This window comes from Ceratocystis lukuohia (genome assembly GCF_044167205.1).
Source record: "Ceratocystis lukuohia strain C4212 chromosome Unknown Supercontig2_pilon, whole genome shotgun sequence".
Taxonomy (NCBI): Eukaryota; Fungi; Ascomycota; class Sordariomycetes; order Microascales; family Ceratocystidaceae; genus Ceratocystis; species Ceratocystis lukuohia.
In genome coordinates, this window is record NW_027263521.1 from 46,095 (window position 1) to 70,885 (window position 24,791).

The 24,791-nt window shown below is 49.9% G+C and overlaps 6 protein-coding genes across 6 annotated transcripts; 2 read left to right on the forward strand and 4 right to left on the reverse strand.

The window, feature by feature from the left end:
• Positions 1–7: 7 nt before the first annotated feature.
• HOO65_020012 (Growth hormone-inducible transmembrane protein) lies at positions 8–1,123 on the reverse strand (the record flags this gene model as incomplete). The annotated part of the gene is made up of 2 exons (XM_071006882.1): positions 8–494; positions 600–1,123. The coding sequence occupies 2 exons, from the start codon at positions 1,121–1,123 to the stop codon at positions 8–10; spliced, it is 1,011 nt and encodes a 336-aa protein (XP_070860650.1).
• A 4,486-nt stretch (positions 1,124–5,609) lies between these two features.
• Positions 5,610–8,612, forward strand: HOO65_020013 (cyclic nucleotide-binding domain-containing protein; the record flags this gene model as incomplete). The annotated part of the gene is made up of 1 exon (XM_070999973.1): positions 5,610–8,612. One exon carries the CDS (start codon positions 5,610–5,612, stop codon positions 8,610–8,612), a length of 3,003 nt encoding a protein of 1,000 aa, XP_070860651.1.
• Positions 8,613–9,118: 506 nt separating this feature from the next.
• Positions 9,119–9,839, forward strand: HOO65_020014 (EKC/KEOPS complex subunit CGI121; the record flags this gene model as incomplete). Its single annotated transcript, XM_071007034.1, has 3 exons — positions 9,119–9,277; positions 9,363–9,485; positions 9,546–9,839. The coding sequence occupies 3 exons, from the start codon at positions 9,119–9,121 to the stop codon at positions 9,837–9,839; spliced, it is 576 nt and encodes a 191-aa protein (XP_070860652.1).
• Positions 9,840–10,157: 318 nt separating this feature from the next.
• Positions 10,158–11,730, reverse strand: HOO65_020015 (Proline dehydrogenase 1, mitochondrial; the record flags this gene model as incomplete). Its single annotated transcript, XM_071006716.1, has 2 exons — positions 10,158–10,977; positions 11,042–11,730. 2 exons carry the CDS (start codon positions 11,728–11,730, stop codon positions 10,158–10,160), a joined length of 1,509 nt encoding a protein of 502 aa, XP_070860653.1.
• Positions 11,731–14,008: 2,278 nt separating this feature from the next.
• HOO65_020016 (putative aryl-alcohol dehydrogenase AAD14) lies at positions 14,009–15,181 on the reverse strand (the record flags this gene model as incomplete). The annotated part of the gene is made up of 1 exon (XM_070999974.1): positions 14,009–15,181. One exon carries the CDS (start codon positions 15,179–15,181, stop codon positions 14,009–14,011), a length of 1,173 nt encoding a protein of 390 aa, XP_070860654.1.
• A 1,346-nt stretch (positions 15,182–16,527) lies between these two features.
• Positions 16,528–17,575, reverse strand: HOO65_020017 (mitochondrial protein; the record flags this gene model as incomplete). The annotated part of the gene is made up of 2 exons (XM_071006912.1): positions 16,528–17,231; positions 17,431–17,575. 2 exons carry the CDS (start codon positions 17,573–17,575, stop codon positions 16,528–16,530), a joined length of 849 nt encoding a protein of 282 aa, XP_070860655.1.
• Positions 17,576–24,791: the final 7,216 nt, after the last annotated feature.

Genomic DNA, 24,791 nt, shown 5'->3' on the forward strand with positions numbered 1-24,791 from the left:
CGGCCGCTCACTTGCGACGCTGGCCCTGCATGGCCAGAATCTGGGCCATACGGATGAAGATGTTGATGAAGTCCAATTCCAGAGAAATAGACTCGTTGACGGGATCTCTGCTCATGGCCCCGCGCTCGGCAAGACGCGCATGGTACAGGACCTTCTGGACGTCATACAGAGTAAAGCCGCCAAAGACGGCCAGGCCGCCGTATAGCCAGAGGTTTTCGGTAAAAGCTAGAGTGCGGATCGCTGTAGCAGGGATGACTAGCGGCGCAAGGCCAGAAGCTGCCACAATCGCAGCACCAGCCAGCAAGGGGCCGCCGATGTAAAGGTACTTGTCCTGCTTAGCAGTGGCACCAACGACAGACAACGACCCCATCATGGCAACAGTGTAGAGGCCGGCACGGGCGATCAAAGCGCCGGGCAGAAAAGCAAGCATGGGCGCAATCATGGCCGCCTGGGTGGCGTTGAAAGCAGTCCACATGGCATACTTGGGAATATAGCTGGATCACGGTGGTTAGCATATATACTTATCGACTAAAGCATGCCAGGGGAGTTTGCAATGCAGTGGAGAAAAAAAAAAAAAAAAAAAGAGAGAAAAGACCTACTTGTCAGGCGAAATCGAGCGTGTTCCAATCATGGTACCAAAACTCAGAGCTAGGCCACCGATGCCGACGAGCCACGGGTTGGTTACCATGAGACGGTAGACAAACCCTGAGCGAATCATCTGATGGGCCGAGAGCCCAATAATTCCAACGCCCAAGCCAGTATGCAAGAAGGTGTCATTCAAGTAGTTGCGCTCAAAGGCGGGGATCCCACCATCAGTGCGAGTCTCACGATTAAAAACAAGGTTGATGGCCGTTAGGGTACCGCCGAAAATAGCGCCTCCGACGAGAAGCTTGCGCACCGTGTTGCCCTGGACAGGGGCGGCTTGCTGGTATGATTGCTGGTTGTAGAAACGCGCACCGGAGCGGCCAGACGAGCGTGCCATGGACGGGATGGCACGAGAAGTGAAAAAAGTTGAGTACGGCTTAGCACTGGAGGCGAAAGCCCGCGTCGACATCGACAGACTTCGGAGAGCCGGCGACTTGGCGACTGCCGCGGGAGCCTGGCGAACGAGGTTGAAAGCCATGGTGACGCGATGATAGTGTGATTGAATATTAGGCACTTGAAGATTTAGGATAGGTGGGGGCCAAGATGGCAGAACAATAGGATATGGCGGGTTTAAATGCACAGTACTATCATGAAAGATGAGGCAGAACAGAGGCGACGCAAGGCAGAAGGAAGAAAAAAGAAGCTTCCCCAATGACGTTCGATATTATTGGCTACAGGTCTGATTAGTCATCTTGATTAGTCATCACACAGAACTTGCTGGAAACAGCCACCGAAAGATGATGAATCCGGCGCTTGGCAGTATGGTCTTTAGATTATGCTCGTCCAAGAAGCAGAACATTACTGTCAAATGATGTCATTAGCTGTCGAAATCGAAATCCCGGGCTGTCTGTGCCAGGTCAACACCACTTTCCACATCAACTGCGTGCTCGTGTTTCCACGTACTAGCTCGCCGTGGCTTCAGGCATGTTTTCAATCTGTATCCCGAGACAGTCACGATAAGGTGCAGGCAGGTGACTTTAAACGGTAGGTAGCACTTCAAGCTTCATCTATGCAACCATCTCTTCGGGGAGAAAACCAACGCCTACGACCATAACACATGCGTATACGATGTGCGCATATGTACATGTCCTACAGGAGCTGAAATAAACTGGAATATCTCCTCAGCTGTCCCTGGACAAAATCGCTTGCTAAAAGTTTTTAGTTTCCCTCCCCTTAGCCCTTTTCTTTTTCCTTTTCGCCTTGCTGTGGTTTAATCCTACTAAGCTTCTGTCTAGCGGCCTATTTCTAGCTCTAATGAGCTTATATTCCGCATGTTCCAAACTTGCATCTTCTCCTGTATGTACCAAGTCAATCTAAATTCCTCCTCCTCCAATTCCGCTCCCTAAACTCCAATCCCAGGCCCTGTCGATTGTTGGTCATGACATGACATGACATATGGTATTACTTATTGCAAATGTGGCTGGTCTAGGCCCGGAAAATGCGCGTGTCACATTCCCTCCTAGCACGCAAAGTTACACTCTTCTACTTTGTGCTGCTAGGAGTTCTGTATGTCCTATTCATGCCATCGACGCGCAAAGATTGCGTATGCATTAGGCCTTATTAGGGCCTATTGGGCTCGGAAGCGTCTTCTAGCCCTGTCGCCCTCCCCACAAGCCCCAAGACAAACCCATCCTTTACGCAAGCAAGTTCGTCACTCAAAGCCCACTCGCCAGACGCTAGGAAGCTCCCCATAGGCCGGCCGGCTATGCACTATGCTGCACATTACAGTAGCCGTACATTAGATTGTCTGCCACGCTGCTTATGCTCAACGGATGTTGCCCAAAAGAAAACATGGTATCTTACCTAGGAACTAAGACATTACAAGGCCAGTATCTTGCGCATCAGTCCTTTCCAGAGAAACATAAAAGAGCCGTCAGTCCTCAGATTGTGCTCTCCGCGGACTTCCAGGGTCTTTTTTTTTTGTTTTTCAAACACACAATAATCCAGCCCAGGCTCACCCTCTACAGTTCCTCTATTTTTCTTTAATCTTCCTCTCTTCACTCTTTACTCCTCGACAGCGATACGCAATACACCTCTATTCTATTTCCTGCCTTGTTATAAAAACTGGAATAGGCATAACTGCACATAGTCAAAGCTTTGCTCTCTCTCTCTCCATATCGCAGCACATAACTGCGTTCAATATACAGTGCTTTGTATCTCGACCCCTCTCTAAAAAGTGTCACGTGCGGCTGGCAGCCATGCATTTATCCACATATCTTGTCGTTTTCGTCTGCGCTCTCTTGACAATGGCACTACCAGTTCACCGAAACACGCAACAAATTTTAGCTATGAAACTAGACAAGCAGCTTGATATCAATACTCCCAGAATCCTGCTCTCCAAACAAGCAACTCCTCCGTCCTCTACAGCTAATGTATGGGCGCACATTTTTGGAGAGCGAAATGGTGCAGTGCCCCTATCGTGTTACTGCTCTGGCCCCGTTATTTGCTGCAAGACAACAAAGGGCACATCGTGCGATTACGGAACATGTAAAGGTGGGGATCTCTAGGTCTGCTGCGCTTTGGGGATCTCTATGCGGTGCAAGCGGAGTTGTGTTACACCTGTTGGTGGGCGAGATTCGTTTTGGTGTGTGCTCCAGCGGGCGGCAGCGGCAGTGGGTGGCGTTACTTAGGTTTGCGTTTTATCTTGCATTTAACCCTAATACACAAAGTTCTGCACAATGCAATGACAAGGAATAGCGATGGAAATTAGTGCACGGTGTCTCGAGTGGTCTGTGGGTTGACAGGTGAAGACGGACAGGGAGGGGAAACAGGGAACAACGGAAGAGCAGCATTGCAGAGCAGAGACGACTTGAGCAGGGGAGTAGGACTCTGAGTCGAGCAGCAAGGAACGGTCTCTTGCCAAGGGGATTTTCTCTTGTATTCCTCGGTCTTTGTGCCTCATTCGTCTAGGTGAGCTTTTGTTTTTGTTTTTGTTTTTCTTAGTTTCTTAACTTCTGATGTATGTGTGTCCTGGGTATCGTTCGTCTCCTTTCGAATTTCTGTCTTCTTGGGTCTTTTGGTAGAGAGTCCGCTTTGTGAACTACCAAGTAGGCGGATATACTTGTATATATACGCATGTCCTTGGGTGAAGTTAGGCTAAGAGGCGAAGCTATCCTGGGCTGGGCAATGCAACTCTCCCTTGCAACCAAGGACGTAATAATTGTAGTAGAACCAATTATAAACTCCTTACTGCCCCAAACCTCTGGCAACCCCTCGTGCCTCTCTTTCCATCTTTCTCTCATTTTAGACCTTCTCTATTGTTTTACACGCGTTTAGCTTGTCCCCCTCTTCCCGACTTACCCCTCCAAATCAAATGGAAGAAGCACCCAACAGATCCTAGAGCAAGGGCCCTGGAATAAACATGGGAGAGTTAAGGAACGCCTACAGCCTGCAACGGAACGAGCCAGGAATCCAAAAGCTTGAAATAGCAGCCAGGATTGGAAAATACCAAAAAAGCTCGAAAAGCTCGACCCCTCTAGCGTGACGTTCGTTTGTCTACTGTGGTCAGGGCTCTTGGCCAGAATCGGGTTTTATTCACGTGTGGGTTTATGTGTTTCTAGGTGAGGAGATATGCCTGAGCTGCATACGGGTAGCGGTTAGCCCTCTCGCCATTTGTGCTCTCCTCTCAAGAGCACAAAAGAGAAACCAGAGATAGACTGATGATGGACAGCCTCTTCTTCTGTTCTTCGTGGCCTGTTCTGGAGTGCGTCTATAGTGGAGATTGCCTCCCCTGCTGTTGATTGGATGACTGAACAGCGGGCAGCTACCAAATCTGCGCTAGAGCAGTTGCATCTTGTGTTCAGATCGACTGGAAGCATCTTTATTTGCTCTTTCCTTATTTTGGTTTCAACTCTTTTGTCCTGCTCTCTCTTTTTTCCTCTTTTTAATTTTAATTTTTTTTTTTTTCTTTTCACTCAATTTTTCCCTCATCTATTTGCATCTTCATCTAAACACCTTTACACCAAGGTGCTTCTTTTGCCCTTTTCTTTTCTTTTTTCGCTCTCGCCCTCTTCATTTCCTCCTCCTCCTCCTCCTCCTCTTGGTCTTTTTGTTTTAGCCTTTGCCACCCTTTGAAGAAACGAACTGGGCCTCCGCTTGTATTCACACTTGTGCTCAGCACTACCTATACTTTCCCTTATTTATTTTTTGTCTTGTGCTCGGTTTCCTTCGTTTCTTGGCCATCTCGATACACTTGTACAACGCCTCATTGAACATTCAACTCCAACAAGCGAACCTCAATTCACTTCCCCGCCAAATCATCGATCGGCCTGCCAATCTGCCGTCGCTTAGAAATCGACCCACAACCTACCCATCACCCAATAGGTATCGTCATGATTATCGCCACAACCTGCAGCAACTGAAACAGACCACACACGGCCATCTACTCTTTTAAGCCAGAAACTACAGTCAATCGCCCTCACGTGGTTGTGCGGCGCACCTTATTTGCAACATCGTGAAGCTCCCCAAAGCGTCGCAAGTTTCTCGTCTTGACATACGTGCGCTTCCTAATAGTATATACCTCTCAATCCATACTACATATTTCCTCTCGACTCCCAAAGCTCCCGGCAGGCTAGCGGCTTCACAGGCTTACCTACCGTCCAATTTTTGCACGAACGGCAACTCGGTCTCCTTCCAATACATCGTCAAAGCTATAGGCCCCTCGCCCTGGTCCCAAACCTGGTTCAATAGAGCAATTCGAAATAGGCAAAGATTCTTCTGTCTAGCATCGTCCATTTAGTGGTCCTTGCGGGACAGAACAGAAGGCTTGGGAGGCTTGGAAGAAAAGATCCATCCCTTCAGCCAGTCTTTTGCTCTGGTCAGCATCTCCAATCTTCTCATTTTCCCCCCATTTGGTCTTCACTGGCTGGTCTGGCCTTGACGTCGCGCCACAGCTAATTCTGCTCGATACACCCACTCATCCTCCCCCCCCCCCCCGACTATATCTATACCCAGCTCAGCCCACAATGAGACGCTCACGAACATCACAAAGCTCGGCCTTTAGAGCCTTAGCTAGCTTGAACAATGGCACGTCACAAGATCCTGCTGCTCTCATTCGCTCCTTCAATGTCGAAACAAACCCTACTCGTCCTGTTTACCCTTCACCGTTGACAGCTTCGACTATCCAAGATATGCCATTGGATCTCCTGGACCGCGTACGTTCTTTCCCGCTATTCAACTCCGCCCCCGAAGAGTTCCTTGTTGCTGTTGGTCAGCATCTCAAGCCGCAAATACATACCCCTTCTGATCATATAATACGCGAAGGCGATGAGGCTAAGGCAATGTACTGGATAGTCCGTGGCGTCGTAGCTGTGACATCACGAGATGGAGAAGCCGTATACGCAGAGTTAAAGCCTGGCTCATTTTTTGGAGAAATTTCCATCATCATGAATATTCCACGCACAACTACTATTGTCGCCCGTACAAAGTGTCTGCTTCTGTCGTTGAAAAAAGAGGACTTTCAGGTTGAACTGCCCAAGTTCCCTGAAATGGAAAAGCTGATTAGAGACGAAGCCCAGGAACGTCTGACTATATTGAAAAAGAAGCGACAGGACCGTCTTCTTACGCAGCATCAAACACGCCATAGTCAGTCTGGCGCTTTGTCGCGGGATGCCCAGCAAACCTCACCACCCAATCCAAAGAAGCGCAAGTCTCCAAGCCCAAGCCTTGTTGAAGGCCCCTCAGTTGGAAGCGCTCTTGGTAGCGCCCAAGTCAACATTAGAACTACGTTGAAAGAGCTCCCTCTTTTTTCAACCTTGCCCGCCGATGTCTTGCATTTTCTAGGATTGAGTGCACAACCTAAAACATATCCACCATTTACTGACATTGTACTTCAAGGCACGCCAGGAAATGAAATTTACTTTATTGTGCGAGGTGAAGCCGAAGTCATTCACGATACTTGGGCTGCTGATGCCAGCCCTAATGCCCGCAACGAAGTTGATACGAACAATTCCACAGCTCAAGGCCTACAGAGCGCTCCTTATATTGCCATGGCCCAACGGCCACGACTCCGGCAAGGCCAGTATTTTGGAGAGGTCGCTAGCCTTGGTCTTGCTCATAAACGCACAGCTACTGTCAAGGCCATCACGACTGTTGAGTGCCTCATGATCCCCGGGCCAGCCTTGGAAGAACTGTGGAGAAACAGCCCACCAGACATCCGCGAGCAAGTCGAGGAGACGGCCAAGGAACGCTTCAACAACTCGTCTGACGGGGATGTCGTCATGACTGAAGTGGCCGCCGTTGACACAGGGTCAGCCAAATGCTCACTAGGGCACCGTGAGAAATGCAACCAGAGTGTCACAGACCAATTTGCTAGCTTTATGTTTTCTGGCTCAGCAAAGCCCATGACCCAAACCCCCGATGAAAAAAGTCGCCCAACACCAGACCCAGACCCATTCCTTAGTGTAGACATGGAAAACCTTCGCAATAGACGCAAAGGCTCTATTGCACCACCAACGCCACCTGCAGACTCTTCGTCGCCTGCCCTATCTCATGTCAAGCCCGTACATCCTTTGTCGATGGACCCCATGTCTATTACAGCCCCCCCAGTCGCCCCCCTCCACTCACCACCTCCGGATCGAGATGAAGCCCCGGCAAAGAGGGCGCGGATCCAACCCCTAAGGCGCGAATCGGCAAAACAGCCCGTACCAGACCCCGTGCTGGAAATGGTATTTGTAACTCTAAACATAGCGGAGCTCATGCGACTGCGTAGAGTGTGTGCTCATTGGAAGCGCATATTGACTACTTCGCCTAAAGTTTGCCTTCGCGTCGACTTGTCCCTCTTCAATCGGGTCATTACTGACCAGCTGATAAAGGATGTTTTGGCGCCATTCATCGGCCAGCGCCCCGAGTACATCGATATCAGCAACTGCTTTCATATGACTGATGATGGTTTCAATAGCCTATGGAAAAGCTGTGGCCAAAACGTCAAATGCTGGAAAATGCGCTCGGTGTGGGATGTTTCGGCGAACCAGATTCTTGAAATGAGTGAGCATTCCAAAATGATGGAGGAAATCGACTGGAGCAACTGTCGTAAGATTGGCGATAACCTCCTAGCCCGTGTTACCGGCTGGGTTGTCCCTGAAATCCCACCTGGCCCTCCAGGCCCACTGCAGCGATCGGCTACCACTGGCTCTAAGGGCAAAATGTCGCCACAAAAGCAACGCCAAGCGCCGCAGCAACCAGTACAGAGAGCAGCAACTATGTCTATTCCAGGTACTGTCGTAGGATGCCCGAAACTGAAAAAGCTCAACTTGTCATACTGCAAACACATTACTGATCGGTCCATGGCACACTTGGCTCTCCATGCCTCCTCTCGGCTTGAAAGCCTTACTCTGACCCGCTGCACTACAATATCGGACGCTGGCTTTCACTCGTGGGCCTCCTTCCGCTTTACCAACCTGACTCATCTCTGCCTTGCTGACTGTACCTATCTTTCAGACAATGCGATCGCTGCTTTGGTCAATGCTGCCAAAAACCTGACCCATCTAGACCTCAGTTTCTGCTGCGCCTTGTCTGACACAAGTACTGAAGTAGTGGCTCTAGGGCTCCCTCGCCTCAAAGAGCTGCGGCTTGCATTTTGCGGCAGCGCGGTAAGCGATGGCAGTCTTGGTTGTGTGGCCCTACACCTTAACAAGCTGGAGGGCATCAGCGTTCGTGGTTGCGTCCGTGTGACGGGCGGCGGTGTAGAAAGTCTTTTGGAGGGATGTTCCAAGTTGAAGTGGCTTGATGTCAGCCAATGCCGCAACTTGGAGCCCTGGGTCCGCTCGGGGGCGATTTCGCGGTATGGCCATGACGAGCGTGGTGGGAACGGGATTCCCGAAGGCCAGGAGATCATCACGCCTCCACCAGTGCCAGAGCCGAGTGGGCCACGGCTATTTGTCAACCGCAGTCGGGCACTAGCTCCCAGACGACGGGATAGAGAAAAGGTCAAGTTTATTTTACAGAAGGGCGGCTTTGGGCTTCGTTGAGGACGGCGTTGGCTGGTTTGATAGCATGCCGCTGCATAGCAATGACGCCTACGAAGAAAACTAGTTTTAGGTGAATGAAATAATGAGCTAGATATAACTATAGTTATGAATAGTTACAGCTACGCAGTCACGTACCCATGAATCTTTGTTTCCTAGCGTTATAAAATTGCACTATTGTAGGGGCTTCCTTTGGGACTCTGACTGGTGCGTCTCCACCCAAGGCAGGCAGGTGGGGGGGGCCACATACAGTGTAATACAGTGCGCCCATGCTTCGAAAATGTTATATGCACTGTGGGGATTTTGCTTTGCAATCGCATACAACTACAACGAGGGCTCGCCAGTGTTCTAGAGAACCAACAACCAACACACCCTTCTCATAACCTTGGTATTTTCCTAGCGTTTTGCAACAACAACAACAACCCAACGGCCTTCATCTCATCTTTGAAAATCCGTATACCACTCCTTTTGCTGTGTCGTCTGCTATCCCCAGTCATCTGATCCTCATCATGACTCTTCCGCTAGAGACTATTGCTCTTGAGCATCTGCCAGCCACCCATACTCTCCACATGGTTCTTTTCCAAGATGTCAAGAACGCCGAGTTTCTACACAAGCAACTCCTCGCGCGCAACGCTGAGTTTGAGTATGCGCTCGTAGACGCTGGCATCGTAAGAGCTTACTTTCTCAGGGCTGTGTATCATCATGCATGGCGGCTGAGTGCAAATTAGAACACTGCGCTAATGTGAGTTATAGGCAACCTCAAGACACCAAATCATGGCCGCTGTCTACAAGGCGGCGAGTTCTGACCTGAACGGAACTCTGCGGACGCCCAATGTCCACTCCGAAATCGTCAATTCTCTCAACCCTACCAACAACGTAAGCCTTCCTCCGATAGCGCCACTTGGATTAATCATGCTAACTCCGTTGTGCTTCCAGATATCAGAGTCTTACTCTCGTTTCGGCATCAGCGCCAAGTCTTCAAATGTCGTTGTCTGCAAGCTTGCTCCCGCTGACGAGGCCGTCGCCATATGGAGCCATCTTTCGACCAATGTCGAGGGAACTCCCGTCAAGATTACCGATGAAAATCTTGCTGCAGTCACTGATTGGCAAAAGGTCAACAAATATTACAAACTCAACGGTCTGCAATGGCTGGGGAAGTTGGCAGAAGACCAGCGCAAGGTCCAAGCAAAGACGTTAGTCATAGGGTCGATAGCTGTCAAGGGGGTTTAGGGTTCTAGTTTATTGTGCAGTACGTATCACCCTGCATGAGTCTAACCAAGACTTAGAAGCCGGTAAAGCAATCACTACACAAGAACCATTTTGAACTGCTATTCTGAGTTTATTTTGATGAAATCAACGCTGTTTAGTTGTGCTCAAAGAAGAGAAGAAAAAAGACGCTATGTCAGCTCCCAATGCCCTGCTAACCAAAAACCACATACAAAAGAAAAACCAAAAGAGCACAAGGCTTGCTTGCTGATGAGCCAGCCCCATCACCATTTACCTTTAACAAACCCGACGACTACCGCTCTGCAATTGAAGCGGCATCTATTAATTCATGCTGAAAACACCCTTCATGCGGCGCACTAGCTCACCCCACATTGCGTTGCGGCCTTCAAGCGTGCGCTGCACAGCATCCTGGTTTTCATAGGCCCTGCGAAGCAAGTACTTCATGCAGTCGCCAGTCGAGCCCCAGACCATGTACTTGAAGACTTCAGGTGTCACCTTTGATCCAGCAGCTTGGACTTCGGCGTCTTTGCTTGGCACTAAAAGCTCACATGAAACCTCGTCAGCCATGCCCTGCAGCTGGGCAAAAGCAACGGGGGTTTTCGCCTGGCCCTGGGCCATGAGCTTGCGTGCAATGCGTAGACTGTCGGCATTATGCGAAGCGAGAACCATGCTGGTCTTGGGGAAAGGCACCTTGCTCTGCATAGGCCCGTCCCATTCCTGGCGCAAAACTGCCTTGGCCAGAGCATTGTAACAATCGTCAGTGTCTTGCTTGGTGTCGTGAATGAGATGGCGAGGGTCAGAGCCAAGGTACGCTCCACGAACCAGCTTGACACCTACTGTGAATCCTTCCTTGGCGGCAATCTCGAGATGGCTCTGAAGGACAGCAGGAGCACGCTTGAGGTAGGCCTGGTAAGTACCGAAGATAACGGCATCATCTGACCCAGTGTTGTACTTGCGCATGTAGTCCAGGGTCCACTTGTCAATACCGGGCTGGAGACGCGCTTGCTCAGCGTCGAAAAGCAGACGGACGCCACGCTGCACAGCGAGATTGCAAATTTCATTGATCGCTGCGGTTAGCTCTGGAGGGGGGTCCATGCCCTCGGAAAGAGCATACAGGGCCTGGCGACCAGCCCCAGTAAACCTAGAGATGGTTAGTTAGTACGTGCGGTTCTAAAACGCGTCTCGGTGGCATGACGAGGACTTACTTGACAGCAACAAAATCGCCCGGGCCCGCTAGGCCCACGGTCTCTAGAGTGCCGTTCTTCCAAGGCGTGATTTCCTTTGCAATGGCCTCTGCGGCCCCCGCACCCATGCAGTCGGCAAGAGTCTTCAGCTGCTCCTCCTTAAGAACGACTTCCTTAGCGTAGCAGAGGATGACGCCTTTGAAGCCAATGTTTTTCAGCCCATTGATGCTGGCACGGGTCTCCTTGTGGGTTTCGCCAGCGCAGAATTGGACATAGAATGTGTTTTTGATGGCCATGTTCAACAGTGGGTTCTTATCAGGGTTGAGAAGCGGGGATGTGGCGTTGGCCAGGACGTTCATGACTGCCAGAGAAGGGGGTAGGAGCAGCCGTGAAGACGAGATGGAGGTAACCAGCAGTGAGCGCAGAATCATAGGCAGGGGCAGTACCGAGAGCGGCTCTGGGGTCTCCTGCAGGGTAGCTGTGGGGATGGGTGACTGGGGAATGGCGGCCACAGTCTCCTTCTTTGCGGACGAGTGCATCTCGCGAGAAGTAGATGTCTTCACCGTTGCCATTGGGGCGGTGTTCGCCGGCGAGGAGTGCGTGGAAATAGATCTCAGGCCAGCTGGGGTTGTGCGTAGAGGATGTCCGGAGGTGATTCTGGCATAGTGGCCAAGGCCAATAGGGGCTTTCAAGGAGGTTCTGAGGATCATGCTGGGAATCAGGTACAGCGCTTGCTTGCTTGCTTGCTTGACGAGATAGGATAGGATAGGTCTAGAGAGGCGGGAGATTTTGGAACAAAAGAACAGGAAGAAAAGCAGATGGGGGGAGGGGGAAAGAAGAGGGGGGATATAAAGAAGGGAGGAGATAAGGAGGAGGGGGGGTAAGCAAGAGAAGGGAAAACAAGAACGACTGTGTCAAAGGTAGCTAGCTAGCTTTCCTTGCAGTATGAGGAGGAGGGCAAGCGGTGAAACAGCCAGAAGCAAGCTGAAAAAAAGGTTAGAAAGCAGACTCGGGTCTCACGGAAAGACGAAAGATAACGAGATAACCACAAGGAGGAGAGTAACAACGAAAAAAGCCAGGAGGGAACTTTGCATCTTTATAATAGATAACGAAGTACCCTAGTGAGAAGGACGGCCTAGACCCAGCCAATCTTGATAAAAAAAGCAACGTGGGAAAGTTCCACAAGGTTACTCTCCCCCAGCAAATCCTCAAGCAGGACAGGTCAAGGCCTCTCTCCCCTTTGATTAACATTCCCTTTTTCCTCATTTCTTCCTTTTCGGTGGGGGTCTACACTAGCATTCCTTTATTGTCCTCCGGCAACGGCCAACAAGTCCTTGTTCTAGCCCAGTTGTGACAAGCGCCCTTTCACTCAACCGCTTAGATCCGACTAAAGAGAGAGTCGCTGTGCATAATACCTATCAGGCTCATGATTCTGGCTGCACAGACTACGGCTTTACAACATCGACTAAGCCGCTAGGGGATGATGTGTGTCGAAGGATTCCTTCTTTGCCTAGATTTGGATTATAGTTGGCCGAAGTGAATGAACTATTGCGCAGTGTACTACTGTAATCTATGGGTGCCGTTGGAGCTTATCAGTAAAACAGACAACCAAGACCGTGCATCGCAGACCGCGATGTGCTGTGTGCTGTCGCACTAGAACCCCATGTGCGGTACTTGCTGGAGATTTCTCGACCCTTCCCCCGTCATGCATATTCCCTTTGGCAAACGCTGATCTACCTCATATTGCACAGCTTCTTCTCTCTCCTGTTCATGTGATCAAGAGCCACGCCGCCAACGAAGTCACCGGACCTAGACCCTAGTTTTAAAATGACGTCCTTATCTAGCAAGGATCAGGCATCACATGACTAATGCCTTTGTGGGTAAGCGAAGCCGTGAGTAGCCGCTGGTCACTTTCTCAACCTCTAGTAATTTGTTCTATTTTCATCGTGAGCTATGGCTTGGGTCTGCGCCAGGCTGGCGAAAAGCCGACAATTGGCGAGCGGAGAAAACAAAGATCGTGAGAAATCCTCTTGCTTCGTGGGTTTTTCTTTGGCGTTGCAGTTTCTTTTTTCCCTCCCTTTTCGCATGGAGAATGATTTATGTGTCATGCTTTCAGGCAAACGACGAAATCGGAGCTCTACAAAAATAAAGGGGGGGGGGGGGGTCAGGTTAACCTAGGCCGAAGAGGCCCGACTAATGGAATTTGGGGAACACTCCCCTCACCATCACAGAGATATCAACGACCCCAAACCCTAACTCTTTGCCTCAGATGGTCTTGACAAAGATCATGTGTCTGCAAGGTGTGCGGAGGAGCAGTATTACGGCCCGCCCTCTCCTCATTTCCCTTCATGCCTGCCTACCCACCAAGAAGGGGAAGGCAGGTAGGTAGGTGTAATACGCCCTCGGTCAATGTGCATCTTGCATAACTATCAGGCAAAGTGTGCTGGAGCACCAGTGTCTTATTCGACCACCACCAGTTGCACTGAGGGGAAAATGAGAAACGAGAAAAGAGAAAAATGAGAAAAGGAAAGCATGTAGCGGTTCTACTTTGGGTGCAAGCACAGGACAGATTCGCCCTAAACCCAGGGCCTGTGTAAGCTCTGTATTATTAGGAATGGTCTCTTTGGCTTCTAGCCGCGCTTGTTAAACAGTCCTAAGAAAGGAGCCATTCTTCAGCTGTGACCCTTGAGATGCCACAAACAGCAAGTAGGATTGATGCCATGGTAAACATGGCACTGATTGCCAGGCGCTTCACCTCCCCTGTACGACACACCTACACAGAAGACAGGGAAATGGCACTGTAATACTGATGCTGGCACGAAAATAAAGCGTGGCAGCGCCAGTGTCTTGAGGTTGTTTTGCACATGCAACTGTCACTTACAATCTACCGAGCAGTCCACAGAGGAGAGTGAAACATAACCTTCATTGCTTGATATTTATGTACACTTGTGTTAACTATGTCTTGATATCTATGCCGTCCTGTGGCTTCTAAGGGCGGAAGGGTAGCGGGAACTTGTAGTTTCCAGACTGTTTCAGTAGAAAGGCGCCGTTGGGATCAATGTTGGGGTCAGATCCAAAGCTGCTGTACGGGAACTCGGGTTTGAACGGGGCCACACTCTCCAGATATTCTACCTGTTTGTCTGAAAGGTTAATGCTGAGGGCAGAAATGTTTCCATTGAGATGCTCGGTCTTTCTCCCGCCGACAATGGGAAACACATTGATCTTGAGCTGCTCGCCCTTGGCAAGCAGATAGGCCAAAGCAACCGCCTGGATGTTGGGAGCATTAACCTCGGCCGCAACCTTCTCAAGAGCCTCGCTGATAGCAGCGTCCTGGGGAGACTGGTCAATTCCATTGCCAAAAGTAGAGCGCATTTTCTCGTTGTTCTTGCGGCGCTCCTCGATCTGCTTCTTAGTCTGCCACTGGCCTCCGCCCATGGCATCCCAGGCGCAGAATGACATGCCAAAGTGGCGCAAAACAGGGACAATCTCACGCTCTACGTCGCGGACACCAATGTTCCAGCGACCCTGATAGATGGAAAAGGGTGTCTTGCCGTTCTCAATGGCATAAGTGTTGGCAGCAGCCACGATCCAGGCGGGGGTGTCGGAGATAGCAAGGAACATAACTTTGCCGGACTCGACTAGAGCATGGAGAGTGTCCATAATCTCCTTGATGCTGGCAGTGAAGTCCCAGTAATGGAGGTAGAAAATTTCAACAAAGTCGGTCTGTAGCTTCTTCAAGGAGTCACGCAAGGTCAGGAGTATGCTGCGACGGCCGTTTCCGGAAGTGTTGGGTGTCTTTCCCTTGCCGAAGCGATAGGCCTGGTAATCCATAGAGAACTTGGTAGCAATGATCATCTTGTCGCGGTTGCCCCGCTCCTGCATCCACTCGCCAATCCACTGCTCGGACTGGTCGTTCTGGTAGCCGCTAGCTGTGTCAATGACATTGCCGCCAGCAGCAACATACGCGTCTAGGAGCTTAAAGGACGATTCTTTATCCATGCTACCCATAAAATCCTTCCAGGCATCTCCAATAGACATGGCGCCTAGCTGGAGCGGTGAGACACGGAGAGAGCAGTTGGCTGCCATAATGCGCAGACGGCCGAGCTCTGTGGGCGGGGGGGCGGCAGTGCCAAAAAAGGGGCTTTCATTCTGAGAAGACATGATGAGAATTGGCGGTGGTTGATACCTGAAGTGAAGTAAGCAAGAGGAGAAAGAGAAAGGAAACAGATGTCTTTGAGAGGTGACTGTTTTCCAAGACAACAATCTGCCTCTAAGCCTGGGATAGGACCATTCTTATATACACGATGTGTCCACCATGTACTAAACACATGGCCCTAGTTTGCTGAGCTCATATCTATCGGGAGAGAATTGCGCCGCCTAGCGTTTATTTGTAATCTCAAGATCAATGTATTAGTTTGCTTGTGTGGAGTTTTGAACATAACCCTTCGGCGAAGCCAAAAGAGGTTGGCCGAATATAGGGCTATGCGGGAAGGATCATGTACCCGAGCTTGGATGTCTGATCGCACACAGCCGCCTGCCTACTGGTTACCGGAATGAAAATGATGCGTAACTAGAAATAAGACACGAAGGCGAAGGAGGGGAAGATACTTGGTCAGACATCTCTCTCCAAGCTGACCAGCATCGTCATGAGAAAATAAGCAGTGAAGTGTACGTAGACAACGCCACACATTACCATAAATGGCAAAGAGAGGAACCATAACCATGTAACTCGATGGCCTAGCCCATCTTGGCGGATGATAGAACATTGCTTGATTCCGTGCTGTCCGGCTTGGCGTCGACAGAGTAGCGATAGACTAGATAAGGCATGTGTGCGCCACAACGCCACAACACAACGCCACATCCCACACGAAGCGGATGAGCAGAATACAGCCGCCCACTTCCCAGCATCGTTATGACGCCCTCTGTCGCCTGGCATCGTAAGACGTCGCAAGACATTCCAAGACATTCCAAGACTGTAAGATCCCACTAGACATGGCCACACATTACCACGAACTGCAATTTTACGGCTTTAACATCAGTGTATTTCAAGGTATCCAAATTCCCCCAAGTCCATAACATAATCCATCAAACGAGGCTATCTCGTCGACACTATCAGAAAAGAAAAAACTTCAAGTGCACAAAAATCACAAAAGCAAAACATAAACAGGGCCTGTCGCTATGCAACAAGCCCCCAGCCGTGACACTATCGCCTCCCGTCGCGTTCGCTTGGCGGGGAAAGAGAGGCAGATATTCGGGCTTGATACCGGCAGCTGAGATACCGATAGGTGCTCTCGTAGAGCGTATCCAACATAAAAACAAAAGAAAAGAAAAAAGAAGACGGCAAGAACATGAAAAATCAGGCTTAAGAAGAGCCTGGGTTTTGGGGGTGCAGACACGAGCAAGGCTGGCGCTCTACAACAGGCGCGCGCCTCCTCTTTCGCTGCTTTTCACAACCAGTCCGACCCGCCAGCAGAGCGAACTTCACAGCGGCCTCCTTCCGGCGCAATTTACCGGATGGGAGCCATCTTGTCCGCCCACTTAGGCTGGATGAACAGGCCCGAGGCACTCGCGTAAACCTCGCCTGTGTGGGCATCGCTCACTGAGCCCTCAACCCAGGCCTTGCGACCCTCGACCTTGACAGTCTCGGCCTTCAGCACAATGTACCGGTTGACGGGGAGAGGCGCCTTGTAGTCAACCTTGAGGTTGGCAGTGACCGAGATCTTGGCCGGTAGGCGGGGGAAGGTGGCACGGGCCATGCACTCGTCAAGGAGCATAGCCTGGAACCCGCCGTGGACGATACCCTGGTGGCCAGCCAAGCGGCGGCCCATGTGGTAGTAGCCCAGCAGAGCACCGGCCTGCTCGTCGAGGAAGATGATGGGGCGGCAGGCCATCTTACCCTCGCCGCAGAGGGTGCTGTAGGTCAGGCTAGTCTCCAGGTGCTCCTCAGCCAGCATAAGCGGGGCGCGGATAACACGCACGCACTCACGCGCCTTGAACTCGGCGCTCTGGGAGTGGCCGGCAATGACATCAAGCAGCAGCTCCTCATGCTGCTCCATGGTGAGGGCACTTGGGTCGATGGCCTGGTTGGCGAAGGCGTTGGCGGCATCGGTGGACGAAGTGGGAGCCGCAGTAGCCAGCTGGGCCAGCTTGCGGGAGGACGAGGGGACGGCAGAGGAGGTGACAGACGGAGCAGCGGCCTGTCTCTGGTAAGCTACTCGCCACAAAAGATAAAACGTTAGCAATCTGACTGGCTAGACCGTGTTCGGGTAATCGCAGGCTAAATGCGCCAGGGTTTTCATTTTCCCCCCCTGCCCTGCTCATGTACTGTACTGCCTAATCTTTGTTTTACAGTACACAACAGTGCATGGCGCAGATGAGCCTCAACTCCTGGAATAACAGCAACCGCTTACCTCTGTTGATAATAATGGGAGCGCCACTGCGCAGCGACTGCTTCAGCGAGGAGGCAATTGGGGCAGTCTGAGAAGCGTGGGCCTGGGCACAGGCTCTAGCTAGGGCGGAAGAGGAGGACATGGTCTTGACGGAACGGGCAAACATGTTGACGGCTTTTGATCTGGCTACTTTGAGAGAAGAACGGGTGCGAGAGTGCATCAAGTCGAGTAAAGAAGAAGAAAGACAAGAAGTGTGTTGGTAGGGTGTAAAGGTGCTGTTGGTATTTGGAGTGAGTAGTGTTGAGGATAGGATGAAGAGTGAAGAACAGAACAGGAAGAATCTTGGAGGGGGGAGTGGTTGCGTTTATGAATGATTATCAGAGATGAGTGAGAATGATGAGATATCGGGATTTTTCCTCCTCTCAAGACGGTCCCTCGGCCTGGGTCTTTATCTTTCTCGACGGTCCTCCACCGGTTGCTTTTTTTTTTCTCTTTTCTTCCTATTTTTTATCATTTACCTTGTTTACGGCGCTTTTATTCCCTTCTCTTTTTCGTTTGGGTTTATCTGTCTAGGATCCCCATCTACTACTTCCTTTGATCGTTTCCTCCTTAGACCCCCCCCCCCCCCTCCTCCTCCTCCTCCTCTATCTTCCACTTCCCTACACTCCCAGCTCCCAAAGTCCCGCACTACTTACACCTCGGCCACGAGTAACGAAAAGGATTTTTCGGGTGCTCCAGGTCTTGTCTAGACCCTTGACGGCAATTGTTTCTCGTAAGCCAGGCTGCTGCTGAAGAGAGCCGGACTCTATCAGGCCCTTTTTTTATTAGCGTACACCCCCGTTAGACTCACCTCCCAACTTCTCATCTCACCTCGCCCTCACCCTCACCTCACTGTGAAAAGTATTCTATTTATCTTGTTTTATTCCATGAGACTCTTTGCCCTTCTCACTCTCTTTGTTATCTGGCTTCGAGCTTCTGAGGGGCGAAGGGGGCGCTTTGGCGCTCTTCTTTGGGTTTCCTTTTTTTGTTTTCTTGGCATTCACAACCCTTTTTTGCCCTTGTTTTTTGTCCTGTGGCCTTGTTCCCCTTCCCTTCCTCCTTCTTCTCATCTGCGCTTCAAGTTGTCGTTATCATCCCAAGGGAGTGTCATTTGGCGACGAAGGCCTGCGAAGCAGGAAACGACAAGCCTCTTCTCCTAGATCCCCCGCTCTCCTACCCAGTTTTTTTTTTCTGGCTACGAATCCGTCCCCATGCACTCACTCATTATCTCATTCCATTTCTACACTTGCCCCCTTCCCTTCCTTCTCCTTTGCTCACCGTCGTCATCGACATGCCAAGGCATCTACACCTCGCCTAATAATATCGTTTTACTGTACTGATACCTTTGGCCCTTGCCTCCCCTTTCTTCTATCTTGCATCTTGAGAAATATCGTAAGCTCAGTGCACAACGACGCAAGATAGGTCTCCTCTATGCCCAATTGAGCTATTTGATTTGGTCAGGAATTATGACAAAAGCAAGAATATCTTACTCGTCAATGTTGTCATGAAATTCCAAAGCTTCTTTGGTTCGGCTTCTCTTACGGCATCATATCACCAGTCGGGGGCTGTCTTGAAATGAGGCTCTGTACCCTAGTGAGCCGTGCTTCTTTTTTATTGCTACCACATGTGTAAGCAGTTTTTTGCTCCTTGAAAATTTTCTTGGCCACCAGTAGGTAGCCAAACCATAGTACCAGCCCTGTCTATCTATTGTTCCTGGTTTGGTTTTTTTTTTTTTTTCCTTCCGATTCTTAGCCCTGCCCTGTTCTTATCTTTAGACCGCTCGCCTCATCAGCCTCACAAAATCTATCCTTTTTTTTTTCCTAGGCCCTAGCCAGGCTCTTGGCCCCTTCTATATTTCTTCTCCGTTTTCTAGGCCTGTTGCTTCTTTTAGAATGAGGCTCAAACATAAACAAACTAAATCTCAAACTGCCCTTAGCACACATCCTAAGGTTTTGATACCGACCTGGCGGGGTGGACCCCCTTCTCGGCACCAGAAGAAAAAAGAAAAAAAATAACAATGCTTCTTGCGCCAAGCTCGAATGAGAGCACCCAACAGTAGCCATGTGTTAGTGAGTATGTAGACGAGGATGTTGAAGGAGCCCTGAAGCGTCGATAAACAAAAGCCGTCTACTCGGCTCCGTCATGGTGGCTACGCATAGCAAGCAGCTCTTTCAATTTTAAGCGGCCACGGAATGTATTTTTGAGTCTTATCCTCCTCGCCTCCCAGCCCCTATAGTCACACATTTCCTATCCGAGAAGAGCAAACCTAAGCGCCTCGCGCACTGAAAGCCTCAAGAAAAACAACAGGAGAAAACTAGAGCACCATGTCAAAGCCCAATGATAATCTCTTCCTCCTGCGCATGCTCTAGTAGAAAGAATAGCCCTCTTTATCTGTCATCCTTCTCTGTTACCCATTCCTTCGTGCTCTCAGCACGGGCGCAACCGGGCCTTTTTTTCGTATGCTTCTCTGCGAATAGATAAGTCCAATTTTCTTTTCCCTTGTGCAGCCCCCAGCATAATGGCACATAACATAACCCACCCTCGGCTTGAAACGGATTATGTCGGGATATGGCATTTATCAATATTAGCAATATTTCTGCTGGAAGAGGGGGTGCGTGGGGAAGCGTGATTTCCTTCTTACTTACTTTGTTACAGAGGAACTGGAAGCTGCAGAAACAGCTGCAGATGGAAATCCCAAGCGCTCGCAGAGTTCGAGACCCTTCCGATTGCCTCCTCTCCTTGGTGCTTGGGGGTGCTTGGGGTGCTTGGGGTGCTACTATTGTGTCTATGCTTTGTCTCGTAGATTGGTTCTTTGAGGATTTACGGATTTGCGGCGCTTGGCATTTCAGAACGCGTGTTGTTTTTGAAGCAAGCAAAAGTCGAGTTCGTCTCTGCCAGCGTTAAGAAGCTCATTGGACTGACTGACTGTCCATGATGTGCCTGCATCCATCAAATCACAAAGTACTTGCTTTCCTAAACATACCACAAACAAAGCAACTACTCTCGCTGCTTCAAATTTAGTCGAGTCTCCCACTGTCACACCTTCTCTTTCTGCTACAACGGAAGGTGCATATAAGCTTATTCCAGGGTGAGGCAGTTTCCAAAAAGAAGTGCCAACTACACTACACTAAGCTGTAAGCGTACTGGATATGCTGTAGGCATAGCGCTACTTGGCTGCCCTGAGGAATTATTGGTGCCTTGCTGAGAGATTCGGATGTCTCTGTCTGTCATCGTCTCATGGTTCCTTTCCCCTCACCCAGCTCTGAGGTAGGAGTCGTTATTCGCTCAGTGTCCAAGTTGATGCTACGTGGAACGCGAAATATAACACTCTGTAATGCACGCAAAACTCTTGGACATTGCATCTCCAAGGCTTTGTCATTGGTTATAGACATGATTTGTTGTCATGTGTAGTTACACTGCGATTATTTTTCTCATTTCCTTCTTTCGCTTACAAACAGCTCGGCTCTGCGTGCATTGTCGCTCTTATCCATCTTGTTTTGCGTTATTTTCACGTGCATGCACAATCAATTCGAGTCAGCATACATACATACATGTAGTGTTGCGTCCACCCCGGGTCCAGGGCCGAGGCACATCCCACTTCACTATTAGGCTGGTCGTGTTGCTTTCTGGCATACCACCCAACCGTCGGCCGCTATGGTGCATAGAAAACGCCCGTTTCAAGGCTCTAAGGCGGGGGACAGAACAAGTTATCGTATCAATAGCCCCTGTTTACGTACTCACTTTGAGTTTCTTCTCTTTGGAAACTAGAAGCGGTGTGAATAATACGGTTTCCCATGCTTCTGACTGGGTGCACTTTTGTTTTCTTTCCTTTTGATTTCCAGCGGGTCAATGTTTGATGGAAATCACAATGGCTCTTGGCACCAGGGCCAAAAGATTTGTTACGCTTGTTAGTGCTGCTGTTGTAGAACTTGGAACGCCGAGTTGTGACAAGCACAAGGAAGATCAGACAAAACAAAACTTCGCTTCTTCTAGTGCTGTTCTTGATAGATAGCTAGGTAGCTATACGGAATCCGAGCTCTTAGTTTTCGAAATATCACTTGTTATTATCGGGGCAAATTCACTAAGAAACACTCCAACCGTTCTTATCAGATTAAGGCATATTTCCTTCTCAATCCCAAGCAGATATCACTAGGCAAACGGAGCAACACACGCATGTAGCGTAGACAACCAGCGACACGGCCAAGCCCAAATATTACATTACGGGCAGGGCAGTCTTTTTCTGCGCCTTACGATAAGTTATGTCCACCTATGGGAAATAAGAAGTCTGTGCGTTAAGAGTCGGAGGGGGGGAAGAGGGGGTGTCGATGCTAACAATAAGGTTTGCCCTGCGCTTGGCTTCCCCTTCCCAACTCTCAGCCTCAGCCTGCTGTTATGGCCGAGACCCCCCCCCCCCTCCTTTCTAGCTCTTAGAGCCGAGACCATATTCTTCTGCATTGAAAAACGAGCACCGAGCCGAGGCTCCTCGGTGCTAGGTCCCTGTTTTCTTACGTGGCACGGCTTGCCTCTTGCGACTGATCGCAGTAGGGCTTCCGAGATGTGCCACATCTTGGCAGCTCAGGTAAAGCAAATAACCCTTGCATTTTCTTACAAGATTGCTGTTGCCAAGATCTTAATGTAGAACTCCGTCCGGTCTTGTTTGTCCTGTTTGATTGATGTTCATTGTTAGAGGAGACGGGCGGGCACGTTTGCTTCTGCCTCATACAAGTTTCCCCATTGCAAAACATCCCGTTCGGTCTTGGGCCTCAGATTCAGGGCGTCAATGCATTAAGCGGCGCTTGTCAGAAGAAATGAGCTATTTTGGACTGACCGCAAAGAACGGAGTTGTTTATGGGAGGCAAAGACAATGAAATAGAGAAGCTTTCCTTTATCCTGTCAAGAAACTTAGACCTAAGAATAGGCCCAAGAACAATAGGATTTTAATGTAACCCTTGGAAATGGCAATGCAAACTGTCAATTGGTTTCAAGAATGCCGCTAGCGCGCTTTCATACACCCGATATCTGAAAGCTTCACCGCAGAGTTATCTCTGCGCCATTTGCTCCGGGAGCTGAGCGACTGTGGTTGTGACTTCAGTCGCACTACTTCCATCGGCAATGCTCTAAATATGCGCATCACTAACACTACTCACCGCTTTTCAGTCTTGGTGAGTCTTTTCTATTATTATTGCCTCCATGAGAAAGGGTATCTACCGAAGATTCTCGGAGGTGTGTAGTAGTCCTCAGAGAGATTTCAGTTGCATTTGATGCTCAAAATACCTCGTTCCTAATGGACATGCGGGTTTTTGGAATCGATGTACCCCAATTACCGATTTGTCAACGGCGTCGAGTTCAGGGACAAAAAGCAAAAGAAAAATATGTACGTACGCAAGTACATGTGTAGCGAGTCCCAAAGGTTCTCGAGTGACATTGGGTCAAGCCGAAAAAAAAAAAAAACATGTTGACAAGAACGAGATTCGAACTCGCGCGGATTGCTCCACTGCGAAGGTCACTAGTATAGAAACCTGAACACAGCGCCTTAGACCGCTCGGCCATCTTGCCGCCTTGATGATGATGATGATGATGAAATTCAGTTTATACTCTAGGGACTATCTGCGGCCCCACTTTGGGAGTCCGGAGCTCTTTCGAGGACCGTATTTTCTGGCGCCTGTTTTTTCTGTACCCCCTCCGCCCATGTCTGTGTGGTCCCGGGTCACGGCTTTGCCGTACCCATAGGGGCCTCCACAGGACATTCCCCTGCTGACTCCATCCCCGTAAGGAGAAGAGAGGAAAAAAGGCAGGGAAGAGGGCTTCCCGTATTTTCCCTCCCTTCCCCCTACCCCACCGGTAAACCCCAGACCAACCCTAAACCCAGAAGAGGGGAGTCTGTCCCAACTTCCCCACAATCATTCGATCCTCTGAAAATTCTGCAGTGCCCGGAAATCGTGAAGATCACGAAGTCAGGACAGCAGCTTCCAGTGCAGCCTGGGAAGCCTTTTCCATAAATTTTGTCTAAAATCCAGACTGTGTGAGCATCCGGGGCTCATGGTTAGTCCTTCCGCTTCTTCGATGCGCTGCCTGTTTGGTGTGGATGTGACCTCGAGGCAGTCCCCTTTCTGGTGACCTGACCCGAAAGTCACCAGTCCGTCGTCAGACGGGACCGCAAGAAAGAACAAAAACAAAAGGAAAAACCTAGGAAATATTTTGGACTGTGTGAACTCTCAAAGTTTAGTCCTGAGTGTGTGATGGTGTGTTCCTTGAGGTGGATTGGTGTTGCGGCGATGAGGTGTTGACGATCGCGAAAAAGGTGTCGTGGAAAAGGGGGTGGATCGACGACGAGGTTAACCTCAAGGTTGGGTAAGTGCGGCCTCAAGGCATCACAGCTCATTTGCCATAAAATAATAAAGAATGAAAAAACGGTTATCGGTGTCATAAACGTTTTCCACCAGAAACCTGAAAAAAGGGGAGGTGCCAGACCTCAAAGGTACCCCCCCGAGGGTTGTAGGAGGGAGAGTTGATCTTGCCGCCTTGACTGGAGACACGCTATTACCGGTTGTGTTCCGAGGGTTTCGGGCCGTAACCCTATTTAATCGGGAAGCAAGGGTTAAGTCTATTTACTAAGAGCCACCAGGGGCAGCAACCCCTTCGCCGAACAGAGGACATACTCCGCCAGGGACAACACCCTAAGCGGACGGCCGTTGGGCCCTTAGACTAGACTACTATATAGGCAGGACACCACGATCCAAAAACATCAGGCAACCAATTCTGGAACCACACCCTTCGGGCAACGGCGGGCGGAAATGCCTCCTGGCTGCTAAGCCGGACCCTAAAAAGTCATAGGAGATGCTTGAAGCCGACGTACACCTGCAACCGCTGTGGAAAACCAGTAGGTAAACATACAAGGGTTAAGTGGTATGAAAACTTTCACTGAAGGAAAGCCCCCTACCGGCATCTGGCGGAAAGGTTTCCTGGTTGAAAAGCCTGACCACAAACAGCCATATGAAAGTCAACAGGTAGGCGTTGAATAGGGCGGACAATGTCCACCACAAGCTCGCCGCTATTTGTTATGGCCTGTCTAGTTGTTAGTTGTTAACTGCTTGGCGAACGAACACTTCATTAGCCATCCTCTGGCCTATGCCCACTATAGGATCAACTGAGTTGGAAGTTTACGGTTATGTCTCCAAGCACATAAAATGCATGCATAGACAGCTTCGTCTATCATATTCTCGACGGTAATTTTAGGCTTTTGGAAAGCATTCGCCAAGCCAGGAAATACTGAGGACTTGAAAACCGCTTGCTATTTCTGCGGCTGGGATTCTTTAATCTGCAGTGCATGGTCATAAATGCCT